Below are 19,025 nucleotides of genomic sequence, written 5' to 3' on the forward strand. Positions count from 1 at the left end.
CCACCTCTTCCCCTATGAGCGGGTCCAGAGCCCTGCTCTAGCTGACCTACGTATACAGTAAGTGCTCAACACATATGACTGGAAAGGAGAAGTGCAGACGGAGAGATGGAGATGGAAATGTGGGCAGAACAGGGAGAGAGACACAGGAAGAAGGAAAGATGGGGGAGCTGGTAACAGCCAGAGGCCTGCAAGCGTGACCGCCCACAACACACACTCATCCCCTCACTCAACAGCTGGAACTCCCCAGGACCCCCTAGACCCACCACCAGCTATGGGGGGGAAAGGCCCAACAGCAGCCAGACTCCCCAAACCAAAGACAAGGAATGAACACCCAACAGCCAAGGACGATCTCTGACCTCCCAAAGCTGGAGACAACCACTGATGTCAAAAAGCCAAGGACAGCCCCTGACCTCCCAAAGCCAAGAGCAAACGCTGACCCCCCAAACCAAGAACAGCCACTGACTTCCCCAAACTGATGACAACACTGACTCAACAGCCCAGCCCATGGAACCACCCCACACAGCAACCAGAGCTTCGTACGAGCACAATTACCCGGGATCTTTACAACTGCTTCCCCAGGACAGTTAGACCCCCACAGCAACACCAGGCTCCCTGTTAAGAAGCCCCATGTCCTCTACAGCCAAGCCCGAGAACAACTACCTCTAGAGCCATACAACGGCCGGACCCTCCCTGGCCTCAAAGCGCTGCCTCCTGAGTCCTCAAGCACAGCCCACCCCCAGCAGGGGTCGTGTAGGGACCTAAGATAACAGAGCATTAGTAGAGGTGCGCGGAGCCTAGGACTGGCCTTTGGTCAGTGTCAGGGCCACGGTCCTGAATGACAGGAAAGCCCAGAAGCTGCGGCATGCAGACAGCTGAGCCACGGGTTGGGGTCGGGGGGTAGGGGTGACACCTACAGAAGAAGCAAAGAAACGGGACAGAGGTCAAAGCCCAGTGATGAGAAAGGGCAAGGAAAGGGAAGAGGTGGCCCACGGGGATCAGGCAGTCACAGGTGAGGCCCTTCCAAAGTGGAGCTCAGCATCGGGGCGTGCAACTCCACACAGCAGCTGTGCTCGCCACCTGGCCCTGGCCCCCTGCCCCTTCCCTGGGCGGCCCCTTCCTTCTCCTCCCAGGGCACTGAGGTCAGAGGAAGGAGAACCCCAGAGGAGAGAGGAGGGACCCTCAGGGTTGAGAAGCCCAAAGATGGGAATCAACAGAGACCACAGTGAACAGGGAGATGGGGCAGGAACAGAAGGGGAGGCTGTGAGGGACTTAAGCCCGAGAACCGAGACGCAGTGTGGAGGGCAGAGACAGACCTAGGCAGACGGCGCTGGATGCCACCCCAAGAGCACCCCACAGCCCCCAGAATGCCGGCGGGCTCAGCCAGGCCCGTGCCTGCACGCGGGACTCAGCTCCCAGCTGTGTCCTACTGAATCCTGTGAGCCTCTGGTGGCCGCCAAGCCCCTCTGTATTGGAGGGAGTCACCAACACTTCCAGAAAGGTGACACCCTGGTCCCGCCTGCAGCTGGCAGCTCCCCCACTGGGACCAAACCACACACACACCTGGTGTCTTCCCAGGGACCAGAGGTCGGCTCAGGCCCAGAGGAGGTCACCAGAGGGCAAATGGCCCCACCGGGGAAAACAAAGAGCGAGGAAGATCCTCTGGACCAGGCACTTGGGTGGACCCACAGGAGAGGCCTGGGTTGGCCAAAGCCAGAGTCCCTACATCTGAAGGGCTGGAGGAAGGGGAGGCCTTTCTCTTTCTACTTCCCAGGATTTCCCCTGCTCAAACACCCTCCGTGTCTCCCCACTGCCTTTCAGGCTTTCTAATTCTTCAACCTGGATTTACCTTCTCTTTCTGGCCAAACCAGAGGCACAGAGAGATTAAGTAACCTCCCCCCGTAACTTACTCATATTTTAAATACAGTATGAGTTTTGCGGACATTAGTAAAATAGTGAAAACCATTCAGGCAGAAGGAACAGAAATTGCAAAGGCCCAGAGGTAAGCATTAACATGAATATGTTTGAGGAACCCTGGAAGAGGTCAGAGCTGCTCACAGGAAAGATTCTTCAAGTGGTTGTGGAGTGAATGGATTGCAGGGCACAGGCCAGGGGCTGTGAGACCAGGGGGGAGTCGTGGTTTCTGCTCCAGGCAAAAGATAACTCAAACAGGGCAGCAGGTGAGAGCCAGGTTTCAGAAGCTGAGCCACCGTGGCTTAGGGAACACCGCCATCTCGTGGTATCGTTTTGAAACTGCACCCTCTGTCCTTGGCTCCAATGGTCATTTAGTGTGAGCACACAGCATTCTCCAGCATCACCCACTCAATGCACATGAGTTTGAGCAATCTCTGGAAAATAGTGAAGGACAGGGGAGCCTGTCCTGCTTCAGCCCATGAGATCACAAAGAGTCAGACACCACTCGGCCACTGAATGACAGCAGCATTCTCCAGTGTATTTGACACCCAGAGCGATCACTTTAAACATCTTCTCCCCATAAAGTATTTTCAGCAATAATTACAACATGAAACAATAATGACCATAAAAGAAATGCAGACAGTGAAAATGTTTTCCCTTGTGATATAATACTTTATGTAACAGTGTAAATAATTATCCAGGAATAACAAGTAAACAAATAATAAAAAGAAAATACCTGCAAACAGTACAACTTGGGAAGCCACAAAACAGTACTATTGATGTAACTTTTCTTGATTTGTTCACTCATTTGAAAAGTTAAAAAACAATTTTTGCATTTTAATGGTGTTAAAGTCAGTAATAGAGTTTATGAACTAATATGTACATTTACCAAATAAAAGAATATATCACATGGTTTCCAAGCCTTCACAGCTTTAAATTTTAAAGACAAAAATCTCCAGGTGACTGCACAAAATGACAAAATGGAGGTAATTCAAGTTTGTGTCTTTATCTTTACAATTGCTGTGCTCTTCTTGTCTGTTGTCAGTCTTTGCAGGAAGATACTGTCTGGCAGGGCTTGGAAACCCTCAGACAATTCCAAACCATGACAGATTTACTTTCCAAACAAACACAGAGCTGAGAGTTTGTGTGTCTGGGGTTGACTTTAAAACTGGGAGTTCTCTCAACTACCTTGCAGGTAGAATGCAAAGTTCATGAAAGAATATGCTAACATGAAGCTTATACATAAATTATTACAACTCCGTCAGTGGTAAAAATCAGAGTAAGGTCTATACCTAAGTTAATAATCCCAACATAAATTTCCTGGTTTTGACAAGGCACCCACATCAGTAAGGTTCCGGGGCCTCCTCCTGGGTGTCCCCTGCCCGCCACCCCCAGGTCTCCTGCTCAGCCCCCACACAATCCCGAAGCCCCAGTCCCCCCACCTGCACCCTATAGTTCTACAAAAAAAAACTCTTTGACTTTCTAGAGCTCCACAAACAAAAAGAAAGAAAATCTACCCTCCCAGAAGCTGCAGAAAATCTCCTGGCCTCTCCCTGGTTTTGAGGGGGATTCACGACCGTCGGCTCTTTGAGGCCAGGGAACTGAGCATGGGGCCAGCTGCAGCTGAGGATGAGGGGGAGTGAGTCCAGAAAAGAGAGGCAGGGACCTGGCTCTGTTTCACCCACCCGGGTGGGTTCCGAGCTCCAGCACCCCAAATCTCCGCGCGGGGAAGCTGAGGCAGCCAGGGCCCGGAGACGGGTCTTCTCTGGAGCGGGACTGAGCTGGGCCTGAGTCCGCACAGGGGGCATCAGGTTGATAAAGATTCCCAGCTGCGACTGCCTGGTCCCAGGGGAGAGGGGGCGGCTGCTGAGTAGGTGGGACAGGACGCTGGAGTCACCTGAAGAGACTTTAAAAGCTCGGGTTGGGGCGCAGCTGGGGGAGGTGCCAACAGGGTGTTTAAACCTCTGCAGGTGATGGCTCACACGCAGTGAACACGGGCAGCACCTGTTTAACGCCGTCCACGAAGGTCGGGAAGCTGGGGTCAGCAGTGACTCTGGGCCCTCAGCCCCCAGGCTCACCTCCCACAGACCCCCGACTCACAGGAACATGTTCCCAGGGCAGAGGGGTGGGAAAACCAGCCCCCAGACTCACACAAAAACAGCTGCTTCAGGCACTTCTCATGGACCCTTTGCATTGACCTTTTCCTGGTCCTCCCAGCCCCACCCCAGAAAGATGAGGGATCCCAAACAAGGGAGAAGCTGGAGTTTATTCCAATGATTCCAGGTCTCGCAGCCTGAGGACTCCCAGAGTCTGCCTTTCTGGACCCAGAGGAAGGAGGGGCCCGGCTGTAAGCAAAGCCCCTCAGCTCAGGGCTCCCCTGTAGATTCCAGTCCAGGACCATCTTCCCCAAGTCTTGCTTCCTCCCCCAGCCAGAGGGGCCAGGTGACCGGGCTGGGACTACTAGACCAGCGTGGGCCAGAGAGAAACTGAGCTGGGCCCAGCCTGGAGGTCCCGGGAGAGAGCTGAGGGCACAGGAGGAAAAGCTGGGGGCGTGGGGGCCTCAGGCCCTGGGCCGGGTGCAGCTCAGGAACACGCAGCCTCAACCCCATTTCCACAAGCGGCGGGCTCCTCTACCTTGCTCGCCAAGCTGTAGTAGAAGGTGCGCATGCGCTGTTCAACTGTGGCAAAGTCCGGGCGGTCCTCCCACCTGTGAGGAGTAGTAGAGATCCAGGCGGTTGACCACACCCCCAGAACCCAACTTCAGCTTGTGGGCGGGCATGCACGAGCCTCAGAAAGCAGTGGGGCAGGGGCTATTGGGTGATGGGGTGCAGGGGCATCTCTTGCGTGTAAGACAACTGCGGTTCAGGGGTTGCCCTCTTGCATAAGAGAAGGGCTGACATACAGGACGGACAGGAAGCGTGTACCGAGTCCTGACTGCTGAAGACTTAGAAATGAGAGCTCACTGAGTGTTGGGGTGACAACTTGACTCCAGGGAGCTGGGACACTGAGTGCTGAAGTACTGAGCATGTGTATTTGGGCAGGGTACTTGGGTGCTAGGTGTGGGCTCACATGGATGCAAGTATGCTGCCAGGGATGGAAAGGATATTAGACTGTGGAGGGGGGTGGGTTCATCTAGTGGAGATTCCAGGTATTAATGGTACCGTGTGCGAAATATCCATGAATTGTGTTGGAGTGTCAGACACTAGTCTCTGGATATTGAGGTGTTGGTGTACTGAGCGTTTCCTGATAGAGGCTGGCTTAATATATATTGGAGTAGGAATGCTCTGATCATTTCTTATTCAGTTCAGTCGCTCAGTCGTGTCCGACTCTTTGCGACATCATGAATCGTCACATGCCAGGCCTCCCTGTCCATCACCAACTCGCGGAGTTTACCCAAACTCATATCCATCGAGTCGGTGATGCCATCCAGCCATCTCATCCTCTGTCGTTCCCTTCTCCTCCCGCCCCCAATCCCTCCCAGCATCAGGGTCTTTTCCAGTGAGTCAACTCTTCGCATGAGGTGGCCAAAGTATTGGAGTTTCAGCTTTAGCATCAGTCCTTCCAATGAACACCCAGGATTGATCTCCTTTAGAATGGACTGGTTGGATCTCCTTGCAGTCCAAGGGACTCTCAAGAGTCTTCTCCAACACCACAGTTCAAAAGCATCAATTCTTTGGTGCTCAGCTTTCTTCACCGTCCAACTCTCACATCCATACATGACCACGGGAAAAACCATAGCCTTGACTAGATGGACCTTTGTTGGCAAAGTAATGTCTCTGCTTTTTAATATGCTATCTAGGTTGGTCATAACTTTCCTTCCAAGAAGTAAGCATCTTTTAATTTCACAGCTGCAATCACCATCTGCAGTGATTTTGGAGCCCAAAAAAATAAAATCTGACACTGTTTCCACTGTTTCCCCATCTATTTCCCATGAAGTGATGGGACCAGATGCCATGATCTTCGTTTTCTGAATGTTGAGCTTCAAGCCAACCTTTTCACTCTCCTCTTTCACTTTCATCAAGAGGCTTTTTAGTTCCTCTTCACTCTCTGCCATAAGGATGGTGTCATCTGCATATATGAGGTTATTGATATTTCTCCTGGCAATCCTGATTCCAGCTTGTGCTTCTTCCAGCCCAGTGTTCCTCATGATCGACTCTGCATATAAGTTAAATAAGCAGGGTGACAATATACAGCCTTGACAAACTCCTTTTCCTATTTGGAACCAGTCTGTTGTTCCATGTCTGTTGTTCTAACTGCTGCTTCCTGACCTGCATATAGGTTTCTCAAGAGGCAGGTCAGGTGGTCTGGTATCCCATCTCTTTCAGAATTTTCCAGTTTATTGTGATCCACACAGTCAAAGGCTTTGACATAGTCAATAAAGCAGAAATAGATGTTTTTCTGGAACTCTCTTGCTTTTTCCATGATCCAGCGGATGTTGGCAATTTGATCTCTGGTTCTTCTGTCTTTTCTAAGACCAGCTTGAACATCTGGAAGTTCACAGTTCACGTATTGCTGAAGCCTGGCTTGGGGAATTTTGAGCATTACTTTACTAGTGTGTGAGATGAGTGCAATTGTGAAGTAGTTTGAGCATTCTTGGCATTGCCTTTCTTTGGGATTGGAATGAAGACTGACCTTTTCCAGTCCTGTAGCCACTGCTGAGTTTTCCAAATTTGCTGGCATATTGAGTGCAGCACTTTCACAGCATCATCTTTCAGGATTTGAAATAGCTCAACTGGAATTCCATCACCTCCACTAGCTTTGTTCATAGTGGTGCTTTCTAAGGCCCACTTGACTTCAGCTTTCCAGGATGTCTGGCTCTAGGTGAGTGATCATACCATCGGGATTATCTTGGTGGTGAAGGTCTTTTTTGTACAGTTCTTCTGTGTATTCTTGCCATCTCTTCTTATTATCTTCTGCTTCTGTTAGGTTCATACCATTTCTGTCCTTTATTGCTCATATTTGCATGAAATGTTCCCTTGGCATCTCTAATTTTCTTGAAGAGATCTCTAGTCTTTCCCACACTGTTGTTTTCCTCTATTTCTTTGCATTGATCATAAATTTGTTGTTCAGTCGCACAGTCCTGTCCAGCTCTTTGCAACCCCATGGACTGCAGCACGCCAGGTTTCCCTGTCCTTTATGATCACCCGACAGAAATACGGTGTCTATTTATTGGATTGCTTGGATGTCTGGGTGTTAGTGTGACAGGTGTTGTCCAGTGGAATAATTGGCGTTGGGGCAGTAAAGGGTTGACTCACTGGAAAAGACTCTGATGCTGGGAAAGGTTGGGGGTGGGAAGAGAAGGGGACGACAGAGAATGAGATGGCTGGATGGCATCACCAACTCTGTGGACATGAGTTTGAGTGAACTCTGGGAGTTGGTGATGGACAGGGAGGCCTGACGTGCTATGATTCATGGGGTTCCAGAGAGTCGGACACGACTGAGTGACTGAACTGAACTGAACTGAACTGAAGCATTGCATGATTAGTGAAGGGTGACAGCTTGTTTGGGTGCAAGTTACCTGTGCTTAGAAGTGAAGATACTGATGGTGTTAGGGGTTAGGGTGTTCAAGCACTGACTTCAAGCAGATGGAGGTGGGGGATATTGAATATTTGGGGGCTTCAGTGTTGACCTGAATGGGCAACTAGGTGTTGGCTGATGGGAAAAAGGATTTATATTATACAATGGAATATTACCCCATACCCTGAGTATTGGTGTCATATTTTGGGTAACAGTACTGACTTGTTTGAATTTTGCAGGATTGCTGACTGCTTGAGTGCTTGAGGGGGAGTGAGGTTTTAGATGCTGGGGCCCTGGGTGTCCACAGGTAGGGTGTTGAGGTGCTAGAGCATTGTAGGGTCAATGTGTTGAAGAGCTGAACACAGACTCAGGGGAGTAAAGGTACTGTGGGTTGGAAAGGCCATGAACTGCCTGGGTCTCTGGGTGGGAAGAGTGATGCTTGACTGTCGGACACCACAACCTCCTGCCCCAGGCCCAGGTGCCAATTCAGCCAGGTACCCTCCCACCTGCTGGCACTCACTTATAGGTCCAACAGTCGCTCATGAGCTTGTACATCTCAGGGGGACACTCTGGTGGGCACTCCATCCGCTTGCCCTGCTCAATGAAGGCCATAACCTCCGGGCCCTTCATCTTCTGCTCAAGCCAAAGTCAAGTGCACACGTGAGTACTCAGGGCTCTCTCCCCCAGTCCCCCTCCCCACCCAGCCAACCACCCGCCTCTGCCCACGCCTGCCTTGTAAGGCTTCTGCCCGTAGGAGAAGGCCTCCCACATGGTGACTCCGTAGCTCCAGACGTCGCTGCGGCTGGAGAACTTGCGGAAGTTGATGCACTCAGGCGCATACCACTTGAGCGGCCACTTCCCGGCTGAGCGGGCCTGGGGGCCGGGAGATAATGCTGAGAGAGGGCTCAGGGACCCCCAACCCCAACCCCCTCCACCTGGGCGTCCCAGAGCCAGGGGCTCACGGTGTAGTAGCTATCGTCGGCACCCAGGGCCTTGGAGAGCCCAAAGTCGCTGATCTTGGCGTAGTGCCGGTTGACCAGTAGGACATTGCGGGCCGCCAGGTCACGGTGCACAAAGTTTTTCTCTTCCAGGTACTTCATCCCCATAGACACCTGGTGCAGCAGTTCCGCCACATTGCTGACGGGGATCTCCTCCCTAGGGTGAGGGGGAAGAAGGGAGCAGCTGGGAGAGGATGCCCAAGGCCCCAAGGGGGCAAAGCCCAAGTCTGATCCAGCTCAGCCTCTGTTCAACAGGAGCTTATTGTGCACCCACCGTGTGCTAGGCATGGGGCGGGGACACACCGTGTGTGAACAAAACAGGCACAAACTTTTGCCCTCATTCAGGCTTTAAAGTGTACCCACCATGACCCCCAAACTTAATACACTTGCCTGCATCCCCTGTGTGCCCTCAGGGGGTCTCCTGGGCATCTCTAAGAAAATAAAGTCAAGTTCCTAATTGTTCACAGGTGCGCGCACACACACACACACGCTCCCCTTTCATCTTTTCATCTACTCAAGCCTTGCCCTCAGCTCCTCTTTTTCACAAGCAATAGTCAATCCATCAGCAAACCCTGCAGCTCTGCCTTCAGAATTCCTCCAGTATTCCCCAGCTTCTCTCCACGTCTGCTTCTGCCACCTGGACCAGCCCCCATCATCACTAGCCTAGACCTGAACAGCCACCTCTGTCCTCACCCGCCACGGCCTGTCCTTCACACACTGGACTCAGGCCCTGCCTCTCCTCCTCTGCTCACAGCCCCAATAGCTCCCACCTCACTCAGGGTAAATGTCTGAGTCCTCCCCATAGCCAACAAGGTCATGCATCATCCACCTTGTCACACTCCTGCCCATATCACCTCCCCTCCCTCCTGCACTCCTCTGCTTCAGCCTCAGGGCCCGAATTCATGGTTCCTCCACCATTCCAGGCACCTCAGGGCCTTTGCACCAGCCACCCACTCTTCCCCTACAGCTGCACTTGGCTGCCTCCCTCAGTTTGCAGAAACCTCACATTCTCGCTTCTCACCTCCCAGTCTGACACTATATACTTTTTATAATTATTATTAAAACCTCTTTCCTCAACCAGAGTAAGGGCAAAGAACTTTGTCTCTCTCTTCAGTGACAATCTGAAGTGTTGGTAACAGTCCCCGACACACGGAAATTGCCCAGAAACACCTGTGGAATAACTGAGTACCTGAGCTGGGACCCGTGAAGGCACGTGCTCCAGAGAGAGCTTGGGTTAAAGGTCACGTGCCTCCATGAACGTAAAAGATTCTGTCATAAGGGTAAGAGTTTGAGGCATGAGGAAACCAAATGAAACTGCAATTTCTTTGTATTAGAGGTCGGTCAAATATTTTTTCTCTAAAGGGCCAGAGAGTAAGTATTTCAGCCTTTGCAGGACACATATGGTCTCTGTCACATAGTCCTTTTTGGTTTTTGGGGGAAACCTTTGAAAACGCAAAACCAGGCTATACAAAACAAACCTGGCTGCAGTTTTCTGATCCTGCTTTAGGTCAAAGACAATCAGCCATCACAGTGGATCTTGAATTGGCAGAGAGAGCTGGGGTGGCAGAAGCAACAGAGCTAATACTTACAAAGCTCCTACAAGGAGTGCTAGGCCCTGTTCTAAGCACTTTATAAATATCAACTCATTTGATTTCAAGGGCCCCTGGAGGGGGCATCGCAGTTTTTCAAATGAAGAAACTGAGACACAAAAGAATTAAGAGACCCGCCTGGAGTCACAAGAGTTAGTGACAGCTGAAACTCAAACCTGAGAACAGACCTGTCAGGGGTGTAAGTGTGGGCGGCAAGTGTAAATGTGTCACGAACGTGGGGAAATGAGTGTGGGGCACGCCTCTCGGTGGACAGACTCAGCCCCCAGTCCCAAACGCCCCGCCAGCCGAGGGGCTCACTTCCTCCCGACCAGGAACTTGTGCAGGGGCCCGCCGCCGGCCATCTCCATGACCAGCATGAGCGCCTCGGCCTGGCAGACTCCAATGAGCCGCACGATGTAGGGGTTGTCCAGCTGGTGCATGATCTGTGCCTCCCGCATCATCTCGTCCTTGTCCGCCTTCTCCGTGCTCTGTTTCAGCACTTTGATGGCAACGTCAATCTGCTTCCTGCCGTGACACAGGGAGGGGCACCGCCTGAGCCCGCAGTGGTCTGGACCACTCACTCCCTCATCCCCACCGGACCTGCCTCTCTTCTCCCTAGACTTGTGTAGGGGATGCTGTGGTCTGCCGCTTAGACCTCCCCGTCACTCAAGAGCTCACAGCCAAGCCCCTCACCAGGAACTGCCCTCACCAAAAAGAACCGGTTCAGTTTCACCCTCCCCAGGGGCAGCCTATATCTAATAACCTGCGTGTATCCAATGGCCAATCAATGGAGGAGACGAGGGTTGGCCCCTCTGCAGCTCCCCTGCGATCAGCCAAGGATTCCATTGCAACTGCCGCTAGCCCAAACTCTCCCTGCCCCTGGCCAGCTCCTCTCACTCCCTCTCGGGACTGTCCTGAACTCTCCCAGGTAAGCCCCCCACCACAGTCAATCTGAAGTCTCATCCTGGCTCCACCCCACAAGGCCTGGAGAGGCCACGCCCCCTCTGCCCCACCCACAGTGGTTCCCCAGCCAAGGTGGGAGCTTACTTGCGCATGCGGTAGACGCCCTGGCGAACTGAACCAAAGTTGCCGCAGCCAAGTTCAATGTCAGCCATGAGGAGGTTCTCACGTTTCAGGAAGAGCTTCTTGTTTTTGAGCTCCTCGGGGTCGCTGTAGGGGCTCTCGTAGACACTGGTGTCCATGGGCATCGTTCGCGGCTTCTCTGAGGACACTAACCGTGCTGGGCACACACACAGGTGTGCACTCCCAAGTCAGGAGCAGGGAAAGGGACAGGGGTGGGAGGAGGACAGGGCAGCCCTGGCACCCACCAGGCACACAAGCCAAAAGGCACAAGTCGCACCGTGCAGGGCATGTGTGCGCAGGTGTGCATGTGCACTTGTGTGCGCTCCTGGTCGCGCCAACTGTGACGCCGCGTCTAATGTGCACGTGTGACGTGTGTGCACTGGCTAACGTGTGCACAGACATGTGCCCCTGCGTGTTCACACACACGCGCCCACACTCTCACCCATGTCTTGGTGTGTGATGGGGTCCTAAAGTGTGTGTACACAAGCAACCATTAGTGTGCCAGCTGCAGTGTACACATCTGTGCGTGTGTGTGCCCACCCTTGTCTACGTATGAACCACACAGCCATGCGTACAAGGACTCCAGGTGAATCTCTGTGTGCACAGGCTTGCATCCATACATGAAACACACGAGCAGTGTCTGTGGCAGGCATGTTAGGTACGTGGGCTGTGGAGTCTGTCTTCCTCGCTTCAAATCCCAGCTCCACCCCTGGTCCGCTGTGGGACCCTTCCTGCCCTCCTCTCTCTTCTGTAAAATGAGAATAATGACCATGACAGCCTCTTGTGGTTTGTTAGAGGATTCTGCAAAGCTCATACACTCAGTGTGCTGGAGCATGAATGGCACACAGTAGGTGCTTAATGGATGTGTTTCTATACCCGAGGTTGCCTGGGCATGGCCAGGTGTACTCCCCTGTGTGTCAGCATGCCCCCAGGCACATGCACGCAGGCAGGTGTGATACGTATGTCGACGTGGACACCTGCAGGCACGCCCTGTGCCCAGGGCAACCCAGCCCACTGCCAGAGGTCAGGCCTGGCCTAGGCCCCTCCAGACACACCCCAAGGCCTAGTCAGGATTCCGATCTCAGCCTGACATGAACCCCCACACACCTTCACCTCTGCTGGCTCACCTGGTTCAGGGGTGTATCCATCCGAGTTGAGAGTGTCAATCCGTCTCTGAGGCTAAAGGTCATAGGGTCAGCAGGGCCTGAGCCGGGGCACCCAGCCCCTGTCACGGGCCCACATCCTCTGAGGACTCCCAGGGACAGTGCTGGGGGGACCCTCTTCTGTTCCATGGCAGCCCCACTCTGCCCTGCCCAGGCCCATCCTGGGGACAGAACCCAGCGCCCACTGTGCTCCATCCCCAAGGCCCCAACTCTGGGGGACCGCTGACTCACCTGGGTGAATGTGGATGGGTGTGCGGGGAGTGTAGGAGCAGCGGCCCCTGGGGGAGCAGAAGGAACAGTAAGGAGGGGGAGCCGTGGTCTCCCAACCCCCGCCCCCCTGCCACTGTTGCCCCACTCACCTGAGCTGGTGCTGCTGTTGGGGCAGGCCTCCTTCAGGCAGTAGATTAGTCCATCAGCCTTCAGCTTCAGGTACTCCACCAGCTATGAGGGGTGGTGTCAGGGCTGGGACTCCCCGGGAGCCTGAGCACCCCTGAAACAGCCTCTCCCCTGCAACAGGGCGGTGGGTGGCTTACCTGCCAGAGTGTGTCAAATTTGGTCCCCTCGGGAATGCAGTATTTGCCCGCCTTGTCCTGGCTGATGAGGTAGTGGTACACAGTTTTCCCATAGATGAGAGACAGCGCATACGTGCCTGGCTCTTTCCGGGGTCTCAGCCTGGCAGGAGGAGGAGGGGGTGTCACCCTGACAACCACCTGGGCCCCTGGTGGTTCCCTCCTAATGGATCTCAGTCCCCACACATACACCCTACGGGCTCTACAGCCCAGAGCTTCATGGAGAAGTGGCAGGGAATGTGGGAACCAAGGCCAGGCCCACGTGACCTCCAGACCTACTGGTAACAGACTCTGGGTAGGGCTGGGAGAGGGGGCACCGGGGCGACCAGAGGAGAACCATGTTCATGGTCATCCAAGCACAGGCATGGGGCCATCCACAGGGGAATACTGGACCACCTGTGGTGGATTTTCAGCCCTACATAGCCTAATACTCAGCCACCCCCAGCTGGATACTCAGCCATTCAGGGGGCAACACTTGGCTATACACTGGGGACACCTGGTTCTCTGTGGCTCAACATCTCGCCACCCATGGCTAGACACTTGGCCACAAGTGGGTGGGGGAAGACCGTTGGCCACTCATGGTGGGATATTTTTCCATCTGTGGTGGACACAGAGCCACTCATGGGGGACACACAGCCTTAAGACCATTTTCCTGGAGAGGCAAAGATATTTCTATACATTGAGCGATAAAGGTAAGTACAGGTCCATGGCTAGATCGTAAGGCACCTTCATACAAATCAGAACAAGTCACCTTATCATCACAATAGACTCATCAATTATCATAACAGATGACCTTTAACAGAATGAGACCCTTGATTGTACTCTTCTGGAAATTTGCCAAAAAATGTTAAAATCTTCCATGTCTATGAATGGGAATGGAACCCCTCAAAGATGGTGTCTTCATGCAGTAAGAACCTGTCCAACCACACACATGTGCGTGTGCATGGATGCACACAGACACACAGGCCAGTTTAGGGCACCCGGCACCCTCCCGTCCCATGGTAAAACTAGTCAGCATCCTGCCACAAGGTTCTATTCCAAGGTTAAGTGTAGGTTAAGGAGGAGGGAGGGCAGCTGTTCCTGGGGTCTCTAGCACTGCGGAAGTTGCAGACAACTGACCAATAATCTAGAGGATTGAACTGAGTTACACAAGAGTCGACCAGCAGCACGCAGCAGGAAACAGTCATGGGATAACCCGTGTGGGTACCCTCAGACTGAACACTCCCAGGGTTTGGGTCCTGCCCGTGGATATCCATTCAATGGACAAATATTTACTAAGTGTTGAGCACATGCCAGGCGCTGTTCTAAGGGTAGGAGTCCAGTGGTGAACAAGACAGATGCAAATTCACCTTGCAACCCTCTTTCTCAGGCCAAAGGGACAGAGAAATATCCCTTAAATCTCCACGGCAAAACCTGAGTGAAGAATGGAGGGGTGACTGTGAATATCCCATCCATTCCCAGATAGCAAGTTCCCAAAAGAACAATTCAATGAAGGCTGACATGGTTCCCAGGTGAGCTCACAACATTTGGGGACACCTGGAGAGACAGGAAACAGGGTATGCTGGGGGGAAACGGGGGGCACCAAAGTCAAGGAAGAGAATCCTACAACAAACTAGGAAATGTAACTGTCCCACAGAAAGGAAGGAGCTTCCATAACTAGACTGGTAGGCTGGCCTGGAGGTAATGGCCTCCAATTTCTAGTTCTCTCCTTTTGAGAAGTGAGAATACCTCATAAGTTCAAACTCTTAAGATTTTTGAACTGACAACAAAAACTCAGTGCCCAGCCACTCACCCACAAACGTGTGTGGAATATTGAAAAAAAAATACAGCCACAATATTGGGCATTTCTTCCCATCAACAGACGGACTGTAGTTTTGTATGTTTTGAATCAGGGCTTGACCACATGACTTGCTGTGGCCAATAAAATATTAGCAAACAGGACACAGGAAGAGGCTTGAAAAGTGGTTGAGCGTTGGGGCTTGCCTACTCTTTCTTGCTTTTCCTGGCAACCCTGCAACCACCACAGAAATGAGTCCATGCTAGCCTGTTGGGGGAGCCACACAAAGGAGAACCAAGGCACCCCAGCCTGCCAACTGCCAGACTTGTGAGTGAGGCCATCCCATACCTTCCAGCCCCAGTCAACCCTCCAGTTGTGACCACACAAACAAGTGCAAAAGAAACCAGCGGAAGAACCACCCAGCTGAACTAAGCCCAAAGAGCCAGCCCACTGAATCAAGGATGAATAAACAACTGGTGTTGTAAGCTACAGCACTTTAGGTTGGTTTGTTACACAGCAAAGCCTGACTGATACACTGTCTTTGGGACGAGACATGAGCGTTCACAAAAGAGCAGCCACCAGTCCCATATAGGCAAAGACACTGGTGTGTTCACCAAATACATTTCAATGCCACAAATTCTACTTCATTTACTAAAAATCCACCAGTTGGTGGCAGTTCTCTGTCCTTGAAGTCCAAATCTGAACTTAAAAACTAGAGGTACAGGCTAACACATCAACTTCTATCTCCACTTTTAAAATATAAAGGGCTGCCCTGGTGACTCAGTGATAAAGAATCCACCTGCCAATACAGAAGACATGGGTTTGATCCCTGACTTGGGAAGATCCCACATGCCACAGAGCAACTAAACCCATGTGTCACAACCATTGAGCCTGTGCTCCAGAGTCTGGGAGCTGTAACTTCTGAGCCCACATGCCGCAACTACTGAAGCCCAGGCTCTCTAGAGCCTGAGCTCTGCAACAAGAGAAGCCACCACAATGAGAAGGTCATGCACCACAGCGGAGAATAGCCCCCACTCTTTGCAACTAGAGAAAAGCCCGTGCAGCAACAAAGACCCAGCACAGCCAAAAATAGATAAATATTTACAAAATAATACATGGAACCTGGTAATGGTGATAAAAATAAGCTACCATTTATGAATATACTCGCTCAATTCTTCAATATTTGTCATCTTTGCCACGTTCTCCACAAGATACCCACCTTGTGCTATAATTACCCACATTTTGCACGTGAGGAAGCTGAGGTTCAAGGAGATTACATCTCTTGCCTCAACTCCACAGTTGGTTTGGGATGGAGCCAGGATGACCCTTCAATTGATGGCTACATGGGACTGACACCCAGCCCTGCAACAGATTCTCTGTGTACCTCCAGCAAGTTGCTTCTCCTCTGTGTACCTCAGTTTCCTCACGTGTAAAATGAAAGAACAGAGCTAACTCACACGTTCTTATCCTGAAAAGGGCTCCAAAAATGAGGTTCAGGATTAACCATGATCTCACATAAGTGTGAGCCACTCAGTTGTGTCTAACATTTTGTGACCCCACGGACTGTAGCCCACCAGGCTCCTCTGTCCACAGGATTCTTCAGGCAAGAATACTGGAGTGGGTTGCCATGTCCTTCTCCAGGGGATCTCCCCAACCCAGGGATCGAAACTGCGTCTCCTGCACTGCAGGCAGATTCTTCACTGTTTGAGCCACCAGGGAAGCCCATGATCTCATATGACTGTCTGCAGAATCTTTGGGGGTAAACATGTGTTGGGGATTATGAGTAGTGTTCAGCTTCAGTACAATTCCCAAAGGGGCCTGTGGTCCATTAAGAAACACTTAATGATATAGTCTTGAAGGCCCTTTCCAGGGTTCAGGTGTCTTTTTCCGTTGAATCAGTCAGGACCACAAATGCTGCCAAGAGGCAGAAAGGAAGTGAGCTTTGGCAGCAAAGAGCATTCGGTATCATTCCATCCATTTGCCAGCAGCTCTGAACAGTGGTCAGTGATAAGTATGGCCCTGTTCTTGATTCCTGGCCACAGGGGCCTGTGATTTTCCATCACACCTGCACCCTCATTGCAGAACTAGACCAGTCCTGGGCTTATCCCTGGCATCATGATGAACCAGGGGTGTTCCTTCATGTGATTTTATGCCTACAGCTTTGACCTTCAGTCCACACATTGAGAAAGCAGTTATTGATGACAGGAACCCAAGAAGAGCCTACGACAGCTTCTGTCCAGAGCATGGCTTGCCTACCTGTCCAGAAGTCTGGCTCATTGTAGCGGCTCTTGGTCTCAACATTTCCCTCCCTGAGTCATGTCCCTCATAATGTCACTGCCCCCGCTGTTTCTGAACCCCAGCACCAGCCTCAGTCTACACTGTATCCAGATTCTAGCTCCCTCAGCCTCAGTCTTAGAAAATAGCCTTAAGTTGTTCAGAAGCCATCTTCGCAGCTGAGTGTTATCTATAACATGCATTCAAGAATTCCCTCAGAAGTTTTGCAAACTCCACTTCAATTTACAGCCTAGCTTTGTTCAGTTCAGTTCAGTTCAGTCGCTCAGTTGTGTCCGACTCTCCGCGACCCCATGAATCACAGCACGCCAGGCCTCCCTGTCCATCACCAACTCCCAGAGTTCACTCAAACTCATGTCCACAGAGTCGGTGATGCCATCCAGCCATCTCATTCTCTGTCGTCCCCTTCTCCTCCCGCCCCCAACCTTTCCCAGCATCAGAGTCTTTTCCAGTGTGTCAACTTGTCGCATGAGGTGGCCAAAGTATTGCAGTTTCAGCTTTAGCATCAGTCCTTCCAATGAACACCCAGGATTGATCTCCCTTAGAATGGACTGGTTGGATCTCCTTGCGGTACAAGGGACTCTCAAGAGTCTTCTCCAGCACCACAGTTCAAAAGCATCAATTCTTCGGCGATCAGCTTTCTTCACAGTCCAACTCTCACATCCATACATGACCACGGGAAAAACCATAGCCTTGACTAGACGGACCTTTGTTGGCAAATTAATGTCTCTGCTTTTTAATATATCATCAAGGTTGGACAGGGTGAAAAAAAATTGTATTATTTGACAATAATATTTTATTATTATTACAAGAATCTTGTAGAGGGATCCCTGCAGATAATCTGGTGCACATGCTCAGGCCTCACAGGAGAGGGGAAATCAAGGGGAAAAGGTCAGTTCCTCCAAGTGGGATGGCCCTGGGAGAGGAACAGCCCTGGGGGAGGTGGATGAGAGCAAGGATTCAGCCAGGCAGGATCTCAGGCCAAGAAGAGACCATGAGAAAGGAGGTCCTCAAGAATTCACATCTTAGGGGAAGATGCTGCGCTTCCTGAGGCCACAGGAAAGAGACGGCACCAACTTTCTCTATATCTCGAGACCAGAGTGACCTCAGCTGACATCTGGATAACACCTGCTTGATAGAGGAGCCCAGGTCCTGACCAGAAAGCAGCAGCTCCAGCACAGGGCTGTGAATAGCTTTAGACAGACTCTTTCATGATAACTAACTCATGGACAGCCACATGGTTCAGCCATGGCTCAGGCTCAGGCAGAGATACTGCATTTACCCACATATACTAACATCCAGTGCCCTTATGGTATACGCCAGATACTTGACTTTTGCTTGTTGTTGTTCAGTCACCAAGTCATGTCCGACTCTTCACAACCCCGTGCACTACAGCACACCAGGCTTCCCTGTGTCACCATCTCCCAGAGTTTGCCCAGGTTCTTGTCCATTGCATTGGTTATGCCATCCTGCCATCTTGTTTTCTGTCACCCTCTTCTGTTTAAGACTGCTTAACACACATTAATTGGTGTATTCCCCTAACAGATCCTTAGGTTAGTACTATCGTCATCCACAGAGCAGTTTCAATGCTCCCTCAGAGCTCCTACCTCACTGAGGGTCAAAGCCTAAGTCACCTCCCTGGCCTCACCCTCTCCCACTCCATGCATGCATGGGTGCTAAGTCGCTTCAGTCGTGTCCAACTCTGTGTGACCCCGTGGACTGTAGCCTGCCAGGCTCCTCTGTCCATGGGATTCTCTAGACAAGAAAACCAGAGTGGGTTGCCATTTCCTTCTCTAGGGGATCTTCCCAACCAAGGGATCGAACCCACGTGTCTTATGTCTCCTGCATTGGCAGGCAGATTCTTCACCACTAGTGCCACTGGGGAAGCCCTCCCACTCCAGCTGTCACTCAGCTCCAAGCACACTGGCCTCACTGCTTCTGGAACATGCCAAGAACCTCCTCCTGGTCTGAGTATTTGCCAGGAACATCGCCCAGAGAGCTGACAGCCCACTTATTACCTCCTTCGGTTCTTCTCTGGCCACCTAAACTCAGCTTGCCACCCCCTGCCCAGCTCCCCCTGGCCAGCTCCATACACGGCACTTGCCACCATCTGACACACTCTATGT

General features: G+C 51.8%; 1 protein-coding gene across 2 annotated transcripts in view; it reads right to left on the minus strand.

The window, feature by feature from the left end:
- Positions 1-2,562: 2,562 nt before the first annotated feature.
- ZAP70 (zeta chain of T cell receptor associated protein kinase 70) overlaps positions 2,563-19,025 on the minus strand; it is a 29,489-nt gene continuing 13,026 nt past the window's right edge. For both annotated transcript variants that reach the window (XM_055400783.2, XM_055400781.2), the window contains 10 exons: positions 12,795-12,933; positions 12,621-12,702; positions 12,493-12,539; positions 12,226-12,277; positions 11,063-11,255; positions 10,334-10,540; positions 8,391-8,583; positions 8,161-8,301; positions 7,949-8,061; positions 2,563-4,618 (listed from right to left, as the gene is read on the minus strand). In XM_055400783.2, coding sequence (XP_055256758.1) covers positions 4,495-4,618; positions 7,949-8,061; positions 8,161-8,301; positions 8,391-8,583; positions 10,334-10,540; positions 11,063-11,255; positions 12,226-12,277; positions 12,493-12,539; positions 12,621-12,702; positions 12,795-12,933 — 1,291 coding nt within the window. In that variant the 3' untranslated portion in view covers positions 2,563-4,494. The remainder of the gene's footprint in view (positions 4,619-7,948; positions 8,062-8,160; positions 8,302-8,390; positions 8,584-10,333; positions 10,541-11,062; positions 11,256-12,225; positions 12,278-12,492; positions 12,540-12,620; positions 12,703-12,794; positions 12,934-19,025) is intronic.

Source organism: Moschus berezovskii, chromosome 11 (assembly GCF_049115385.1).
Source record: "Moschus berezovskii isolate FMDL1 chromosome 11, NW_MosBer_1.0, whole genome shotgun sequence".
Classification (NCBI taxonomy): Eukaryota; Metazoa; Chordata; class Mammalia; order Artiodactyla; family Moschidae; genus Moschus; species Moschus berezovskii.